The following is a 19,381-nucleotide window of genomic DNA, read 5'->3' as shown; positions in this document are numbered from 1 at the left end:
GGTGGCCCAGGCTCATGGACAAACATCCAGCTCCTGGGAACATATCTCCAGCCCAGGGAAAGAGCTCCCCAGGACACACTGTGGCTCACACTGTATAATGTTTCAAAAAGGCAAGGAAATGTGTTTATAAATGCTGGCTGCCAGTGTCCTGATGTGTGTGTGTACAGTACCTCTCCAGAGGCTGCCAGTCTGTTGGATTTGTTTGCTTCTTGCATTTTGCTGCATCAATCATGTCTTGGAAACCTTACCTAGAAGGTGTCAAAAATCATAAATTTGGATGTAGGGTAAAGCAAGCACGGGAATAACCACGGGGGTTTTTTGGTTTTGTCCATTTTCTGTGTTTTGGTCACGGGTGGTGACATCATCACAGAATGATATCACTCTTCCTTGCATGCTGGCACTAAGCTTTTCAAATGTGCTACTTGGCAATGCTGGGCTGACAGGGAATCATTGTAAAAATAACACAGAGAGACACTGAATGGGGCTGGGATGCCAGGGAATGACTCTGCCACGGAGGGATGTTACTGGAGTGCACGGCAATAAAACTGGAGTTCTGATCCCAAACACAGTGATCTCTCCTCTAATAGCACTTAAAACTATGGAAAATAGCAACTCTATCACTGACTTATTTTCACAATAAGTAACTCTTTCTTATTCTCTCAATCACTGCAACTTCCAGATCCTTGGTTATTTGCAAATGATTATTGCACTAAGCTGGAAGAAGGAGGGGGAGGAATGATTAAGAAAATGCAAAGCAGAAGTGAAAAGGAACAGATACATTTGCTAAATAAGAACAGCACTATCCAGCGAAGAGGAGAAGCAGATTAATAGCTGCCTTACAGCAAAAACAAATGAACACAAAATCTAATTTACAAACCTATTAGATTTGCTATGTAAGCTGTTCACAGCTGATCTGATTGTACCTCTGCCTCCAGAACTCCTGCAAGACAAAGGAAATGCATTATTTATAAATCCAGCTCCTTTCTGCCAAGCATTGTTCAACAGTGAAGAGATCCTACTCTGAAGGGCTCCGAGCGGAGACACTGCCACGCCACCCGTGTCCCAGCCCGTCCAGAAGGGACATGTCCTGATGCCTCTGAGGGGCTTTTCATCCCTTGTCACCACTGCCCTGCTGTGCCTGTGAAACCATTCCAGCGAAGAACGGCCCGAGCCACCCCAATTAATAATACCTGTGTGATCTAACCAGCCATCACAGACATCTGCTCTCGCTGCCACAGCCGTGCGCGCCCTACAGCTGCATGAAATACATCTCCACTTCTCTTTATGAGCCAGGTGTTGGCAGTGCACAGAGAAGCTCTTCTCCATCCCCAGGATGCCAATGGACTTTCCCTGTCCTTTTCAAGGTAGGGACTGACTGATCTGGACAGGATTCCCACCACTGTCTTCACCTGGGCTTTTAGTCGAACACATCCAAGATCTCTGTTTTATGCAGATTGAATGACCAGCCTCCTTGACTTGTAGAGACCTCACAGTGTACCTTCTTCCAGCTCCCAAGGATGCAGGCCAGACCCAGAGCTCCATTTCAGGCCACTCCAATCCTGTGAGTACCTTCAAGCCCCTTCTCCCCACCTTTGGTGTAACTTGGCTGAAGCTATAAGGCCAACTCACCACAGTCATTCACATGCTGGAGCTGAGACCTGAAGTGACAGCAGTGTCACTCCCACATCCTGACACCACCACACAAGGACAGATGCCAGACCAGCCTGACCAAGACCTGTGGGAATGAACAGCCAAAGTTTCCAGCACCTCTGTGATGCCATATTGAAGAACAGGTTGGACCAAGCCCCTTCAGAAAACCACACCATTCACAGGAGTTGTGAATCCTGACTTAAATACGTACAAGTATTGGTCTGCATCTAGCTGGCTGCAGAGCTCCTTCTTGATTTAGCTTGCTGTTTTCAAGGGGGTCACAACGAACAAGTCACCCACCTTGTGATGCTCATGGGAGCTGGGCTCCCATTCAGACACATTTTAACCACCATGTACTCATTGCTCTGTTTCAATGTTCCCATTGCACAGATATCCCAATGAGCACACTCATAAAGAGAACCAAATTCTCTTCCAGCAGAAATATTGCTACCCAGAAGTATATACCTTAATGAAAATGTATCTCAGGAGAATGTATTTCTACCAGTTCTGGAAAAAAATCCCAAATGCATTAGACAAAAATGAAAAAGTGTGTGTGAGCGTGTTTGGTGCCATTAAAAAGGATTTTCAGACCTGCGGGATGCGACATAAATCCCCTCATTAGGCTGAGCACAGCCCTCAGCACCATGTAACATCAAACCTTTGGAAATGCCACGATGGTTTTCCCTCTCCTCCCTCCTGCCAGACACCATCCATGGCCAAGTCAGAGCGATTCCTGCTCTGGCGCTCTCCTCTGTCCTTTGACAGACCCGAGAGCCTGTGAGCTATTTCATTTTTTGGTGCATCAAGGGAACAGCAGGGCTGGCTCATTCCTGGAGCCTACTGGCATTTAACAAGGCTCCACATTAATGGGGTTCACAGCGGGGGTGGGAGCAGACTGGATTAGTGTGCGAACCACACACCTGCTCGGAGACGTCTGCTCTGAAGGAGCCTTCCAAATGGGATTCACACTCCTTCACACTTGCTGTAGGACACACAAAGCTTAGAGAAAGAAATGTTTTTGTTGTTTTGTTTTTTTTATTTTTTTTTTTTCCTGAATACATGCTGGTTCACATGTGAAAGGAAAAAAAGATAAATTAGGAAGCAGAGAAGACTATTCCCTAGGTGTTAGCTCCTACCTCATCCATGTTTTGTGGCTACAGCGGGAAGGATTCAGAGCATCACAACGTATTATTCAAATGCATTTTATCCAGTCTGGCTTTACATGCCCCCAGCGACAGTTCTATGTGTCTCCTCCTGGAATTAAGGCAGGTTTTGGGGCTGGAGAAGCTGGATGTGGGGAAGACAAGTTGAAAGCACCTCACCCAGCTGTGTGTGTGCAGCCTGGTGGGGAAGGGGACTGGCTGCCAGCTGAGACCCCCCTCAAGGACAGTGTCAGGGGTCACTCTTTCCCCCTCACACACTGTGAAAAGCAAAAATCTTGCAATGCAGGCAGAGGCTGTTTTGCTGTCATAAATGAACATGGAGGGGGCAGCTTACTGGTGGAGAGAGTAAGTTCTCTGCTAACCATCTTCCCATGGCCCTGGGATCCCTGCTCTGCTGGCCAGCTGCAGACACAATGCTCTCGTGGACACCTGAGGTGCAAAGACACTGCTCCCCATGCCAGGCTTGGTTTCTCTCTCCAAGACAAGGAGACTGCCCAAAGCTGAGACATGATACTTGGCTGAAGGTCTCAGCTGGTTTAGTGGATCTTAAAATGCTCAAAACTGTCAGTCTTTTGGTGCTTTGTGTGCCACGCTACAACTTCAGGACGTTTTCCCTACAACCTCCCTTTGCACAGTGGAAGGCAACGTGTGCTGTAGGATGCCTTGGGGTGTGTGGGCCTGCCCAGCCATCTTGCTCAGCTCCCAGCCAGAAAAATCAGCTGCTCGAAACACCAGCAATGAGCCAAGCACGGTATTTTCCAAGGTCTGCCATACTCCATTACCAATACAGGCAAGCCAGTATCCCTGTATGCCTCCCTGGGAAGAGGAAAACATTTAGAAATGGAGGGTACTAATTAAGAAGCACATGTAAAAAAAAAAACCCAAAAAATCCAACAAACAGAAAAACCCCAGTCCATTTTATTATACCTTCCTGATCTGGAGTTTCAAATCTCTGCTTCAAAAGGCAAAGACCAACCTCGATTAAAATAGCACAGATAGCATTGATTTTGAAAAGCTTTCTAGTGCTACACTGTGTTCGGACTGAATTGCCTTATTAATCTAGTTGTTATCAGTTTCGTTGTATAGCCAGCTCCACAAAGTACCAACCTGCTTCCTAATCCTATTATTTACAAAACATTTTTCTTTGGGCTTCTGTTGGGATGTTTTCCAGTGATAAGTTGCATCTATATGTGCTAATGCCATCTTACTGACTTATGCCATCTTTTCTCATTTTCCCGGAGATTTTCAGGCTGCATTGCCACTATCGAAAATATTATATAGGTCAAAACGTTCTGTGCTCAGATGTAAAGTGACACTGATTCATATATCAGAGGATGTAAAAGAAAAATTGTCTTATGGTTCTGGCCCCAATTTTCTTGGATGAATAATTTGTGACAAATCAGGTATGCAAAGACTCTTCCATTCACCCCCTGTGAATGGGCCTGTTTAGGGTTTTTGCTTCCCTTTTCATCGTTTCCCTCTTCTTAAACGCTCCTCTTAATTGTTGCTAGGTGAGTTTGGTCTCGCTTGCAGCCACTTCCATACGTGGAATCAAAGCTGCTTTGACTGAACAAGTAGGTCACAGAGCCTCGTTGGGTGAGCAGATCTCTACAAGCAGACCTCACATGTCCACATTCCCAGGCTCACAAACTGGAAAATGTGTTTTCTGTGAGTATTTTACAATGCCTGCCCCCAAGTCCTGCTTCCCCCCAGCATCTGTGGCAGGCCATACACATGGGCACGAGAAACAGCAACTAACTGGAAATTTCAGCCATAGCCAACCACCCATTTCAGGCTCACAGAATGACTTGGGTTGAAAAGGGCCTTAAAGATCATCTCGTTCCAACCCTCCAGCATTTAACCACATTTGTGAAGCTCATTCCTGCTGGAACAAAACCTCTGCCTCTTCCTGACCTTGGGCAACCCAAGTCCTCCTCTTCTCCCTCCTCCATATAAAAGTTAGATAATAGTCTCTTGAGGGATTATTAGGCTGAATTTATCCACCTGAATTCCCCAGGAAGAGAGTTCGGACTGCCACAATTTTTACCTGAGGGCTTTAAAAGACTAACACCTACTAATTAGGTTTTCACAACCTGCTTTTATGTTAGGTGCATTTTATGATCCCTGTTTTACAGCTGGGACACTGGGGGTGAAGTGGCTTGGCCCTTAACACCAAAAAAATGAATTCCACAAGCCAGGAGCAGGCACTGTGAGCTTCTAGCAGACCTATCCTCTTGAAAATGCTGCTCTTTACTTGCTGAGAGTGGGTCTGGCTCTTGCTGGGTGAGAGGGCCCAGAGGACCACGGGAATTGATCTGCAAAGGTTTCACTGGCCCAAAAAGCAGAGGCAGCCAACAGTCTCCTGAGATGGCTGCAGACTGTGCCCATTAAGGCAGTCTGTATCTATTTAAAAAAACATAATAAATCACCACCTATATTTACTTTGCTTTTTAAGGACTGCTCTGATGTTTTCCTCAAGACTAGAAGTGCTGTTTTCCATCTGAAGAGCACATGAGCATGATGCCAGGCCTGGCTAGAGACCACCCACCCACAATCACTGTCCTCCCAACCCAGGGGCTTTCCCTGAGACAGCCAAGTGTGAAGGGGATGTGGAGTGGGATGTTCACAGCCCCTCTGCAGGTTCCTGTGTTGTGGCCAGAGACCCAGTCACCATAACTAACAGCTCTGGGGGAAAGGATACACTGCCCAGCCACTGGAAATGAAGGATATAGATGGCCCTCCTCCTCCCCAGTTTTAGAGATTTGCTCCTACTGATGCTCACAGTGCTGTGAAATGTGGATCAGGACACAGGCTTCAACCCTTCCTTCCCCTTCACTGAAATTCCGGGTTTCTGTTGAGAGCAGCAGGACAGCAAAGGCACTCCAGGGCTTTTGGGGAAAACCTGTCACATTTCCAAGTTGTCTATGAAAGAGAAATAATTGGCTTCCAAACGCCAGCCTGTCCTGCCCTATCCTGCAGGGTGGACAGGCAAAGGTGTCCCAGGAGCCAAAAGTGAGAAGAAACCGAGCCCAGAATCCGACCTGGATTCCTTGGAGATTGTGTCCTGGTTTTCCATCAGAGTGTGGGTGAAAATATGGAAAAAGGACACATTCATTGGTAAGCCCCCTTGTGGGCTTCTGACCTAGACAATCAAGTGCTTGCTGTGGAGTTTAGGTCAAAATCCACCCATATCCATCAAATACTCTGCTGTGCCAGGAGAAACAAATTTGAAGAGGAAAGGCTGGTTAGCCCCACGTGTAAATCAATTTGAAAATCAGAAACAAAAGCCAAAGCTAGATGAGAAGTGATGGGATCAGAGATGCATTTCTGAACCTTGAGATCCCGCCCTCAAACAGTCCATTGTGCATTCTTCTGGCACTGCTCCCCCCTCCAGGAATCCTGCTCTTCCAGGCTCCAGCACCATCTCACCTTCCTGCACCCCCTATCATTAAAGCCTGGGGGAAGCTGGGACATCAGACCCTTGCAGGCCATTCCTGTGACATTTCACCAGTTGTTTCGGAGGCTCTCTCATCTTGGGATGTGGAGGAGACTGTGATGAAGAGAACTGGTGGTTGCCGGGTGGTGGCTCTGGTACCCACACTCCCCAGGCTAGCAATGGATTAATTGGGAAGACATTTCTAAAGCAGTTGGCTGCTAGGACAGAAGATCCTGCAATACATCTTGATGGGATGTTTGAAATCGCACTTCAGCGTGTTTAAAAAAATCACACTTGATTATATTGTCACAGCTTGGCAGCCCAAGTGTCAAAAACTTCCTAAATATCAGGTGCTACTTTTAGTGTTCCAAGCTTAATCCTATCCAGTCATACAATTGCACTTAAAGTGTGCCCATATTATGGCTTTCAGAAACATCACCTGGTCCAGCTGGGGCCCCAGTGCAGGTTTGGTACACGAGAAGCAGCCAGGCTGGCACTACAGCAGCTTCCAGCAGGCACCTGTTGCTCATGGCACTTGTCATGGGAAATGCAGACCTGTCAGTCCCATGCAAAGTCCCTTGTTAATTTGGCCACCTCTCCCCACACCCCAGTTCCACCTCCACAACATCACCCATCCTGCAGGCTCCTTCCCAGGGACCACAAGAGGATGGGAAGGTCGGGGGTGCTCACATCCCTGACTGCCAGGTGGTGACAGTGGCTTCGCATCAGCTCCTGAGTAAATGTGAGCAGGGTCTGACCCTGACATCTCTGTCTGGCTTTGAGTGTGTAATCACTGCGAGTGTCTGCTGAGGACACGACAGAGTGAAGACACATGGGTTTGCAAAACAGACATCTACTGCTTAATAAGGAACATGCCAATTAGCCTGAAACACTTATGAGACAAAACCCGTGACAAATCAGCAGGAATGGTGCAGCTCTCACAACAAATGGACACGAGGCAATGGAAGAGATGCCCTCCGCAGCCTGTCACCAGGACACTGCTGGGGATCACTCTGACTGGGGTGACCAAACCCCTGTCCCTGCTTTGAGCTCTGGGCCCAACCCAGTGGGTACTTTTCCTGAGCCAGAAAAATGTCTCTCACACCTGTGGAGGGTCAGCTCTCACATCCACGTGCATTTGCCATAACGTCAGCACAGCCTGACTCAGTCACCTCAAGATGCTCTTGTTCTATCACTGCTCTAAAGACAAAATACTCAGACACATCCCCTTTCCCCATCCTGTGTGCTGGCAGGACCTTATTCCTTCCTTCATCTTTAAAATATTACTCCTGGCATCAGCTCTTTTTCCCTGGCTGTGTTAATGAAATAGCCAGCAAAGAAACAGACATTGAAGCAGGCAAAAAGGATCCAGTGAGGGGCTTGGGACTGAGCAGTGTGTGTATCTGTGTATTTTGTATATATTTGTGTAATTTATTCTCTTTCTCTTCTTTCCCTTCCAGGAGGGAGAAGGTAAAAACCCCAAGAGTGCAGGGAAGATCTAGAAAGTAGCTGAGACAAAAGCCTCACTGCTTACAAAACATGTCTACACTATACATTTATCCTGAGATAATTTTTTTCTGCTAACAGCGCACAGCTCTCAGGGAGCACAAACAGCAGAACATCAGGCTTGCAGCAGAACCTGTCACCCTGAGCATCCATGTCCCAGAAGCCAGAAATCCCAGTGGCTCCTGCAGCATCTTGGGTGCCACATACCTTGGGAAATGGTACAACACAAAACATTATCACATGGGGCTGTGGGCCCTTGGGCTCATCCTCCTACACCCCTCTCATCTCTTCTCCCAGCGCTCTGTGCAGCATTCTGGAATACTGAAGGTCTCATGTGGTTTCTTCTTCCACTGTTGATGCAGATTTTTGAGGACCCCTCCTGGGCAGAGATCCTCCTGGGGCAGTTCTTCTGAATGAGCATCCTCAAAATAACATCTGCTGCCTACACAAAGAGGGCTTAAGTTTGGAAAGAGCTCTCACCCCACAGCACTGTCACTGCTCTGGCAGGTTTCAGCAGGGCCATGCCCATTTCCTTGGAGCAGTCCTTTCACTTCCCAGTCAGAGCCAATTCTGCTGCTGTTGGTGAAGATGCATCTCCCAAGGCCACCACCACCATCAAGGCTGCTGCGAGCCAAGACAAGGGTTTACGGTGGAAACGTGAAGGAAAAGGAGCTGTAAAGATACTCTCCTTGTTTCCTTTTCCTTTTTTATTCTATTGCATTGCAAGTGACTGAGAAGCTGACACCTGTCTGCTCTGCAGTGGTGTTTGTTGAACGACACCTGAAAGTCTACACCTCCAGTGAATTTACTTTGCCAGGGAATTCCTTGTTTCCTGGGGCAACTGGGGATGGAAGCCAGAGAAACGGCAAAATAATTATTGTCTAATGTCGTACTTTGGGCTTATTTCTTGCTGCTGAGGATGACCCAGGCCCAGGGAAAACAAATGTGGGAGGCAATTGGAAGAAGTCTGGTTTGGAACAACATTGGTTTTTACAGCAACAGTGCCTGATCTATTTAAGTAGTGCTATTCTTGAGGATGAAAAAGCAAAATACCTATAGAATCACAGAATCGTATAGATTAAAAATATCCTTTAAGATCACTGAGTCCAACAGTCAACCCAAGACTGCCAAGTCCAGCATGAAACCATGTTCCTAACAGCCAAATCTAGATATCTTTCAAATACCTCCAGGCATCATGACTCCACCACTTCCCTGGGCAGCCTGTGCCAATGTTTGTCAGACCTCTCAGTGAAGAACTTTTCCTACTACGCAATCTGAACCTCCTCTGGTGCTAGTTGAGGCCATTTCCTCTTGTCTTAACGTTAGGACAGCCTGAAAGCCCCAGGAAAGATAGAGGCGCTCTTGTTAAATGCTTTCCCTGGAAGACCAAACGTCCATCTGCCATGAGAGAGAAAACCCACCCCTTGAGTTCATCCCCTGGGGAAGGCTGGGGGGGGCTGGTCATGCTTGGGAAAGGCTGGGAGGGGTGGTGGCAGCAGCAGGATCTGCTGTGTCACTGCTGGCCCTGGTCCCAGAGGAGCAGCCACGGCACTGCTGAGGCTGAATCTCTGAACTCCCCGTTAGCTGCTCAACAAGGCTTTGCTAAATGAGCCAACACTCGCTACTCCTTGTTCTCTGCTGGGGCAGAAAGGTTTCCTTGGCATTCCCGACTGGAATTGTGCACTTGCAGGGTTAGAGGTGCAACACAAAAAAGCCCACCCGGGCAAAAAGGAAACCTGAAGCCCTTCAATAACTGCTTTATTGTCTTCATTGCTCTGGTCGCATGAACCGGCCTGGCTACAGCAGTACTGCATCCAGGAAGGGCTGGCTGGTGATTTGCAGCCTCCTACCACAGCTCTCCTCACCAGCAAGGCCAGAAATTTCCTCCTTGGGGGTCTTGCAAGCTGCTGACAACCAGTACTGAACTGTGGAGTAACTTTTCAACAGACGTACTGGAAATCCCTTAGCACTGGCTTTTCTTTTTTTGTTCCACTGGCTTGCTTGGGGGTCTGTGGGTGCTTTCCATCCTGCTGCTCCCAGCCCTCCCTGCAGGTACCACTGCTCCCACCACTCCCTGAGAGCTCCGCTTAAGGAAACAAGCTGTGGACACTCATCTCCCTCAGCCTGCTCCAGGCAGGAACACAGGGGTTTGGATATGTTTCTGTGGTAGCCCGCCCTGCCCCTGCAGGGCTGCAGGAGGTGAGGGGGTGTTTCATGGGGAGGAGAGGGAGCTCTGCAGCCAACCTGAAATCGGCTGCTTGTGCTCGGGTTATTGTCAGAAGAGCTGCAATCAAAGCCTACCCTGAGTATTTTCTTACTCAATTCAGTGCTCCAACACTGCTTTTATTTTTCCAGCCTGATGTGTCATGGAGCTTTTATTAGAGCCCAGCCATACCCAAGGAGTACAAAGGTCTCCTTTGGCTCCATTTACATGAATACTTCCAGGATGTCTGCGGGCTCCTGTCCTGCCGGGAGCTATTCCTCCTCCAGCCCAACCTGGATAATCGTTGGCTTGTGCACACCGTCGGTGTGAGCGCACAAAAGCGCTTGCTGGTAGAATGCCGCACTTTCTCCAGCAAAACTTTCTGCTGGAGAGCAAGTCTTAGACTAACTCTGGGCTAGGTGCAGTAAATCACAGCCTGGAAGATGTAAGCAGGACGTTTATACCCCATGGACCAACCCTGACAAGAAGCGTTACGACTACAGCCCACTACAGACCGCTCACAGCAAGCGCAGCAGCCTCCATAAAGGACACAAAATAATCTCTCTTCCCGAGCCTTTGAAAGGCAGGCGTTAGAAAAGGGCACATGAGGGAAGAAAAGTGGCAATTTACTGACAAGCTGCCCGGCAGGCAGGCAGGCCAGCAATATCAGCGACTCGGATTCGTCACTTCGAGCGAGCAGAATATAATTCCTCTTGTAATCAGGATGGAAAGGCATGTGGTCCGGGCTAGCACGGAAAAGGTTGACTCATATTAAGAGCAACCCATTACCAAGTGTCAAGTGCTCCCTAAGATGGCTCAGACCTAATTCGAGAAGTCACCTGGTGGCAGTGGGTCACCAGCTCCCTCTACAGACAATCAGGACACAGCCGGACCCCTGCAGAACTGCAATAGCAGGCGCAGACTAACAAAGAGAGTCCCCTTAAACCGGAGCAGAATTTTCCTCATCGTCGGCAACAATCATCCAAGTCCTTTGTTTCCCTCTGCGGGGACAGGTCCGTCCCGCTGCCCTATCCCGGCGCGGATGAAGAAATGGCTGCGATGGCATCAGCGCTCCCCAAGACAGACGGGAGCGTGTCTTTTGTTCCCTGCCAGCCAAACAAAGAGCGGGAGCGGTGTATGGAAACACAGGCGCCACCGGGCTGTAGGAAAAGTTCAGCAGCCCGGAACCAGCTGGCTGTTCGGAAACAAAGTGCCAGGACCACTCACCACAGCAATACTTCACGGAGCAGCACACGCCGGCGAGCGGGGCCAGCGTGTCCCTGCCCGCCAGCATCCCGCCGGCATTCCATCAGCATGCCACAGCTCCACGGCCCAAGCCACACACCCGCAGGTGACACGTGCAGACAGTGACAAGGATGTAGCAGGGGGAAAACAGGGGTGGCTGCAGGGTGGGAGGAACGGGCTAAGCTAGGGCGGTGCAGCATCAGGAGCGAGAACTGCTGGATTTTCATCCTTGCCCCAACACCTCTTTGTTTCAGCATCTCCTGGCTGCGGGAGGTGGTATAAGGATGTCTAGAGGAGCGAGATGGGACTGCTTAAGGCACAAACATCTTTCTCAGAAGCCTCTGGCAGGCAGAGCAACTCCAGCTGCCCTTGCCTCCTACCTCCCTTCACCTGTGATGCCGGGAACTTATTGTCCAGAGGAACAGCACGGGTTTGGGTTTTTTGTTCCTTTGCCAGTAGTATTATATTATCTCTTACTTTTTACCTAATGAACATTTTGTGCTTTCTTTCTGAAATTTGTCAGTGCTTGGAGAGAAATCTGTTCCTCCCCACTCCCACCCGTACCAGGCACGTTCTTCCAAAGACAATCCAAATCACAGGCAGGGGGCAGGGTACGTGTAAAAGTGGGCAAGCTGTTTGCTCCTCACAATAATTAGAGAGTGTTTCGATGCCAAGGAAAAAGAAGAAAAGAGTTGCACCTGCCTATGTTTCCCAGCCCCCCTGAGTGCCACCAGCATGCCAGGGGACAGCCGGGCAGCTCCTTCCTCCCCTGCTGCACTGACCAAAGCCACTGAGGGTGGTCTGGTGGGGGGGGGGGGTGAAGGAGGATGCTGAGCCACACAATACAACAGCCAAATATTCCTGATGTGGAGGAAAGCTGCACAAATACACAGCATCTCCCAAACCTCTCACGGAGAGGAGCTGCTCCCTCCTGGACACATAGAGAGCTCCTGGCAAACTTTGGAAGGGTCTCTTCTCTACACTGTGCACTTTTGCTGTCAGTTCCCCTTACTTACAGGACCTGTTAACAAAAAATGCTATTACGTGGGTCCCACAGTTGAAACCCCTCTATTCATGCTCTGACGTGCTGCAGACCAGGCACTCTGCTTTTCCATGTCACCACAGCAATGTATTTCAGCCAGGTCAGAGCACCGTGCTCACCATTCCTGACACCATGGCAGCACACAGGGATGAAGTGCCCATTGTGCCAGGATTCTGTGCAAGGTGAGCAGTGTTTGGTCCCTTACTGTGTTTGGGGTGCAGGAGCTCATTAAACCCAAAACACTCCAGAGATACAATGGGGGAAAGTGTGTGGGAGAGGACAAAGCAAGAGAAAGGTTCAGTTTGCTCGACTTCATGACTAAATAATATATAATTAATACAGCAGAGTCCCACCTTTGCTCTGTTTATCCCCGTATGGGAAGCACAGCTGATGTGCCAAAGGTTTGGTGATCAGGTGTATCAGAGGGCATGGGACACAGGACCCTCTTTCACCCCCTGGGTGCAGGGTGCTCCTCTCCTCTGCCAGTTCCCTCCTGCTCTACCATTTCTGATGCTGTGTGGAACAAGCTGCTCGCTGTTCCTACAGAACTCATCTGACCCTGCTGCCGTCTCTGCCGCCGCACCGCTTGGCAGTACTTCCTTGGAGGAACTACAGCAACAAACTCAGATGCCAGGGTTTGGAGATAAGCAGCCAGCAAACAGCCAATTTCCATACAATGTACAGAAAAGAGAGGAGAGAAAAAAAGACACAATACTGGGAATCCCTAATGAACCAGGGTGAAAAACAGGACAAGTAAGTAACAAAACAGAATAGATTTTCAATAAGGGCACAGCAAGTTCTAGTGGGTAGATCTAGCAGATAGGAGAGGAGAGAGAAGAAAGAACAGAAGCTGGAAAAGGAGATGGGAAGAAAGCAAGGGGAACAGAGCAGCCTGTGCAATGGGGAGGAGGCATCAGAAGACTTTAATTTCCTTTATTATTATATAGATAGTGCCAGCTCATTGCAGAGCAGCAATTCGTCTACTCTGGTAACCCACAGTCTGGTGCTGGATGTTTCTGGACAAGGCTACTGACCTTTAAGCACTTCTTGCCTGTGACACCCAGCATAACATAACAATGAAACAATAAACAAACATCACTGCATTTCATTTATCATCTCATAAAGGTGTTTGTTTTGGTGTAACACAGTGAACAAAGCCAACTGGTCCCAAACAGAAAGAGCTTTGTGTCATTTGGGTGCCCCGACTGCACACCTCATTACTAAAATTATTTGGTTTTCCACATTGCTGTAGCAAGTTCCTCAAGTTAATGCAAACCCTCCTCTCTGCATTTGTTCCTTTCATCCCCTAAATTTCCAAGCAGACCTCAGAGATGGGGTTCATGGGGTGGGAAGGGTGTTGCTCTTCAGGCTGACAGGCTGCTTTAGCCCCTGCCCTACATGGCACCTACAGGTAAACACTGACCATGACAGTGATCAGTATGGGGTGATCATGAAGCCCCTAATACATCCCACAGGGACACACCAGTGGGCTAAGCTCTCTGCTCCATCACCCCAACCCAACTGATCCCTGCTCAGTCTCTCCTATCCCACAGACTGGTCCCTTATCCACCCGCAGACTGGTCAGTTATCCATCACTCCCAGCAGCTGGTGTCCTCTCTACCACACCCATCTGGACCAGCAGTGGCACCTAAGCCCCCTGGGCTGCAACTTGTCCCAGCATCCCTGTCCAGCAGACCACTCACACCAATATCCCACTTAGGCACCTGCTCCATCCATCCATCAGCAGCTGAGCACTGACCGTGCTAAAATCCCCTCTCTCCAGACCACGATCTGCTCCAACATTTCTAGTCAGACTGGTACCCACTCCAGCATCCTTACCCAGACCTGTACCTGATAAGAGCATCCCTGGACTGGTACCTCAGCCTCTCTAAAAGGACCTCTACACCTCTAATGGGAGCTCCAGTATCTCTTCCCGGACTAGTACCTCAGTGTCTGTAAAGGGAGTGGTACCTGCTCCAGCATCCCCACCCGGACCGGTACCTCAGTGCCTGTAACGGGGCGGAACCTGCCCTGGCATTCCTATCCGGACAGGCATCTCAGCATCCCTAAAGGGACCGGTACCTGTTCCAGCATCCCTACTGGGACCGGTACCACCGCGTCTCTAAGAGGTGCCTGTTCCCGCAGCCCTGCCCGGCCCGGCGTGGCTGCCCCCGGCCCCGTGCCCCGTCCTGCCCGGCGGCGGGGCGGTCCCGCCCGGGGCTGCCGGCGGCCCCGCGGAGCTGCGCGGGAGCAGAGCGCGCTCCCTTCCCACTTGGGCACTGCAAAAACCGGGAGAGCCGGAGACAAAGAAACTGTCCGGGCGCCCGCCCCCTCCTCCGCCGCCGCCGCCTCCTCCCCGGTCCCCGGCACCGCTCCGCTCGGCGCCCCTTCCCCCGCGCGGGGACGGGGAGATTTACCCGCTCTCCTCCTCGATCTCCGAGATATCGGCGAAGATGAGGAAACCGACGAGCAGCGTGAGCAGCGCCAGCGTCCAGCCCCGGCACGGCAGCGGCATGGCTCCGGGGCTGGGCCGGGCTGGGCCGCTCCGCGCCGCTCCGCGGGGTGCGGAGCCCGGAGCCGCGTCCCGGCTCGGCGCCGCCGCCGCCGCCGCCCGGCGGGGCCGCTCCGCCCCTCGGCGCCCCCGGCCCGCCCCGCCGGCGCGGGGAGGCTGCGGAGGGGGCGGGGAGGGGGCGCTCGGGGCGGGCTCGACCCCGCCGCCCCCCGCCGCTAAAGTTTGCGGCGCGTCCCCGCGGCCCGCGCGTCCCGCAGCGGCCGCACCGCGACCCGGGGGCGAGCGCGGGGGGCCGGGAGCCGCCGCCTCCGCCGCGCCCTGCGAGCGCCTGTCAGCCCCCGCCGGCCCCTGCCGGCCCCCGCCGGCCCCTGCCAGCGGGCTGCGCTCCTGGCCGCTGTGCCGTCTCCTCCCCTGCGCCCACCGCGCGGTGTGGCGGGGTCGGTCCTGGCCGGGGAGGGGGTGGGCACCGCGCAGGCGGGGCGGCTTCTGCCCGAAAGGACAAAAAACTGTCATAAAATCAGACAACGGGGAACTCCCGCGCGCGGTGCGGTGGCTGTACCTTCTCCTCCCTTGCGAGGGACGGGCGATAACAGAGCTCTTGGCATGGAACACACTCCGTTTTTAAAAAAAATAAAAGCTGAATAACACATCACACCCAGTTCTATTACTATCAATTGCTATTCTAGCAGCAATGATTCCTTACACTCCTATAAATACTGACCGTCGTAACCGCACTGGTCCTGCCATGACTCTAGATCCCGTTGGAGTTTGAGCAGGCAGAATTTATTTAAGAACAAAACTGCAGGGTAGGTGTTCTGCTTCTGTGATGCTTGGCTGCGTCTCAACCACATTGCAACCCCTGCAAACATCCTCCTGCAGGCTACAGGCACCCTTGGGTTTTGTTATGGAGAGAAAAAAACTGCAGTTTCTACACAGAAAGTGTGTGAAAGCTGGGAAAAAACCAAAAGTACTGGCTGGATCAGAGAACCGCCAAAAAACCACCAAGAGGTGCTTTCCCTATATCCCTGTTACCTGTTAGTCCAGTGACAGACCTGGAGAGGAGAGACTGACTGTGTCAGGGTTTAGGCAAGGCCAGCCCGGCAGAGCCAAGTCCAAGCACAACTCTTTCAGACCAGAAAGTTGCTGAAAATCAGAATATCTGGTGATATATGCACTGCCGAGCTGGAGAGGCACATGGTAGATTTATAATGCAGCAGAGAGAAGCAGCACAGATGTGTTGAGAGCGAGAGATACTAATTGCTTACATATTTAAAACAGCATCTTTAGTCTGAATGGGAGGCACCATTAAGCAAAACAGAGCTATTAACTGGGGCCACTTGGAAAGCTGCCATTTTCCCTTCTGTGCACGGCTTTTTGCATCAATTCAGAAGTACAGTGTGATACACTGTCAGTGTTGTGTGATTCCTGCCGAGGTGCCTTGCACCAGGATAAAGCTGTCCATATGTACAGGGATGCCTAACACAAGCATCGTGTATGGGAAGGCACGCTCAGCACAAGACTTTTCTCTTTATCTGGATTAAATGGTGGAAGGAGCGTGTTACGGCCCATATGCTTTCCTGGGGATTCTGAAACTCTCGCAGAAAGAGGAGACAAACAAATCACCATTACATTTATAGGTAAAAAATACGACACAGGTGAGTCTGGTACAATTATACTGTAGTATATATATGGCAAATTTACATTCCAGTATACAGCTTTCATAATAGAGCGTATTCAGGACCCTGGGGAGAAAGTGATTTTAGGTGGCGTAAGTAGCCCCATAATTTACCTTCTGCGTAAATCTGAGAAAAGCCTCATTTTCCTCCTGTTTTATTCATCTTGGACTCCTTTTGCCCACCCTGTTCTGGAGTTTCAGAGCAGTGTGACTGGCCTGAGGATGAGAAAAGAGGCTTTGAGGTGACCTTGCTGGTCTGACATTGGGGTTTCCCGAGATGCAGCGGGGCAGAGCACCAGTCAGTCCCCTGTGACTCGGGAGCACCACACCGCAGCTGGCTTCTCCTCGTACACGTCCTCCAGAATACAGATGGAGATATCTGCTCCTGCATCTTTTTCAGCTCCATCCCAGGTGGTGGTTCAGCCTCTTTTGTCTGATCTTTGTACTTCAGTTGCCAATCACAGTGTCAATGTGCAAGAACAGAAATCTCAACGGAGGCTGAGGAGTAAGTGGGGAGATCGTTCAGTGCACGGTGGGGAGTTGGTTTGCCTGGACAAGGACTTGCAGGGGCAAGGGCATCCTATCTGCTGAGATGCTGCTTCTGCTGAGGAGTAGCTTTTCTTAAAAGACCTCCTGGGATTTGGCTCTGCTCCGGTGTAAGTCAATGGAAATGCTGCTATTAACTGAAATAACTGGAAAAAAAAAATCCTCCTTGCAGGGTGAGCTGAGAGTTAAGCTTGATGCCCTTCACTGGAGAGCTCCATTGCTAGAGGCTCACACAAAGAGCTCTGTGAATCCTCTACTTGGTGTCATCTGTTGCTTTATTCCTCTGAAAGATGTAGGTCAAAATAAAAGGTCATTCTTTGGCTGATTTGGCTTCAGACACAGGGATCAGGACCTTGAAGTGCAGCTGGTTTGAGGTGAGGAGGCAGCAAGCTGGATAGAAGATGCAGGAATAGCGCAGCTTGCTGAATTATTTTGTAATCAATTAACAAAGCTGTGTAACACCACCAAGTGTGACTCTGCGATGAAAACCTTGAGATCTCATTGCGCTGCTGAGGGCTAAATTCTGCACGGTCAGGAGTCTTACTGCAGTGATAAGAGAAAATTAATATAATAATACTGACTACAGAGAGGACAGTTTACTCTGCATTCACTCCAAGTCCATCCTTTACAGTATCCTGGCCAGACTGGGGGGAGCAGCAGATAATGCACCCTGATAATGCACCAGTTTCACGCATTTCTCCTTATCCTGAAGAGCTGCAGACTGCTTTGGTGCTATTGCCATAGTTCCTCAAGTGTTAGTCATTCTGCACATTCAATTCACCATGAATCTTTACATGATTCAGCTTAAACAGGTGCATAAATGTTTCAGGATTGGGACCATAAGCATCCACAGCCTCAATTTTATGTCTCATTTGTAAGATGGGTTGCAGGAAGATGAGAGCAAACTGTCGCAAATAGACTGTTGTGGTAGAGTAATATGTTCTAAAACAGAATAAAAGCTGATTATATCTTCTAGTTCCTAATAATTTGAGGAAGTAATTCTGTATCTGGAACATTTGCAGTAAATACAATAAGGTCTACTTAAAAAAAAATAAAGTGTTAGCATTGCAGCTAAAGTAACTGCACCAGAACAATATTGCATTTTCTGCTTTGTAAGAAGAAGAGAAAAGAAATGGCATTTTTACATTCTCCTTTGGCCTTTGAGAAATATCAGGAATATGTAATAGCCACACTCTCCAGCAATAGCTCAGAGGATTCAGAGAATAAGAGTTAAACACCTGGAGACATTTACAAACAACTGGCAGGGAGGTGATGAATTTAAGGTGTGGGTATGAAAGGCACAGAGAGTGCAAAAATAGTACATATATAAAATGCTTTTAATCTTTGTTAGACGCATCATTGAGGTGGGTAGTGACTCCTGAACAAGCAAAGGAGGGGCAGGGAGGATGACCCATGAGGTCCCTGCTATGCTGTGCCAGATGCTAGGACCTGGTGCAGCCAGAGGTCTCAGGGGACCTTTCTCCATCAAATTCGTAATGCTGTAAAGCACACATAACCTTTATCGTACCCGTCAGCCAAAATGAGCAAAGTTTACAGCCCGTTTTATACAGCTGAGCACCGCTCTGATGTGAGGAAGGGGCACAGGAGCCTGTGTTACCCAGGGCTGTTGTGTTCCATCACATCACTGCTGACACTGGCCCTGCCTCTCGCTGCTTTTGCAAGCAAAACCCTCCCACGAAAGAGAGGTGACTCCCGAGGGCCATGAAGTGTCTTTTCCTCCCCAGTAGGTTCACTAGCAGGAAGGAAGGATGCTGATTCAGTAGGTTTGATGCCCTTCATCTTCTCCTGAATGCTCTTGCTGGTGTCCACGCTGAGCAAGGGATTGGAGAGTACCTCCCCAGCAGCTCTGCTTATAGATGGAGGGTGCTGGTCACAACCCAGCAGTTTCCAGAGCTGCCAGTCTCCTCACCTGGCTTCATCTACCCTTGGGCAAATATTTTCCAGCTGGATCCTGAAGTGGCTTTGTCCATTACTGCAGTGCATTCACCTGGGTCCTGGAGGAGCTCCCAGACACTGGACAAGCTGTTTGGCCCAGGCTGGGGAATATGAATAGCTGTTTTGGTTTGGTTTGTTTTTTTTTTTTTTTGTTTGTTTGTTTGTTTGTTTGTTTGTTTGTTTGTCCAGCAGAGAGTACTGAGTCAAGCCCAAGCAGAGGAATTTAGACCTGTCCTAAAGTCAGTGAATCTGAATTTTGTCACATTACAGGGGTCCATGACTTTCTGTGATCCATCCCCTATTGAAATGGGCAGAGAAGCATCCCCTCCTCCACATCTTCTAGGCAGGAAGGGAGAGCCTTTACATCCTTGGATAAAGAGCCAAAACCCTCCTGATTTTCATTTTTCAAGGATTTCTGCCATTGGAAGGAGGATGCCAAGTCTGTCA

At 49.8% G+C, this 19,381-nt stretch overlaps 1 protein-coding gene across 1 annotated transcript in view; it reads right to left on the bottom strand.

Annotated features, from left to right (window-relative positions):
* The window catches only part of ST8SIA2 (ST8 alpha-N-acetyl-neuraminide alpha-2,8-sialyltransferase 2), a 29,745-nt gene extending 14,975 nt beyond the window's left edge, over window positions 1-14,770 (bottom strand). The window contains exons 1-2 of the mRNA XM_066196255.1: window positions 14,663-14,770; window positions 878-940 (exon numbers count right to left, since the gene is read on the bottom strand). Coding sequence (XP_066052352.1) covers window positions 878-940; window positions 14,663-14,760 — 161 coding nt within the window. The 5' untranslated portion in view covers window positions 14,761-14,770. The remainder of the gene's footprint in view (window positions 1-877; window positions 941-14,662) is intronic.
* Between the last annotated feature and the right edge of the window lie 4,611 nt (window positions 14,771-19,381).

Source organism: Chamaea fasciata, unplaced genomic scaffold, assembly GCF_029207755.1.
Source record: "Chamaea fasciata isolate MVZ Bird 193981 ecotype frontalis unplaced genomic scaffold, bChaFas1.0.hap1 SCAF_14, whole genome shotgun sequence".
NCBI classification, from domain to species: domain Eukaryota; kingdom Metazoa; phylum Chordata; class Aves; order Passeriformes; family Sylviidae; genus Chamaea; species Chamaea fasciata.
This window is presented reverse-complemented; position numbering and strand designations above follow the sequence as displayed.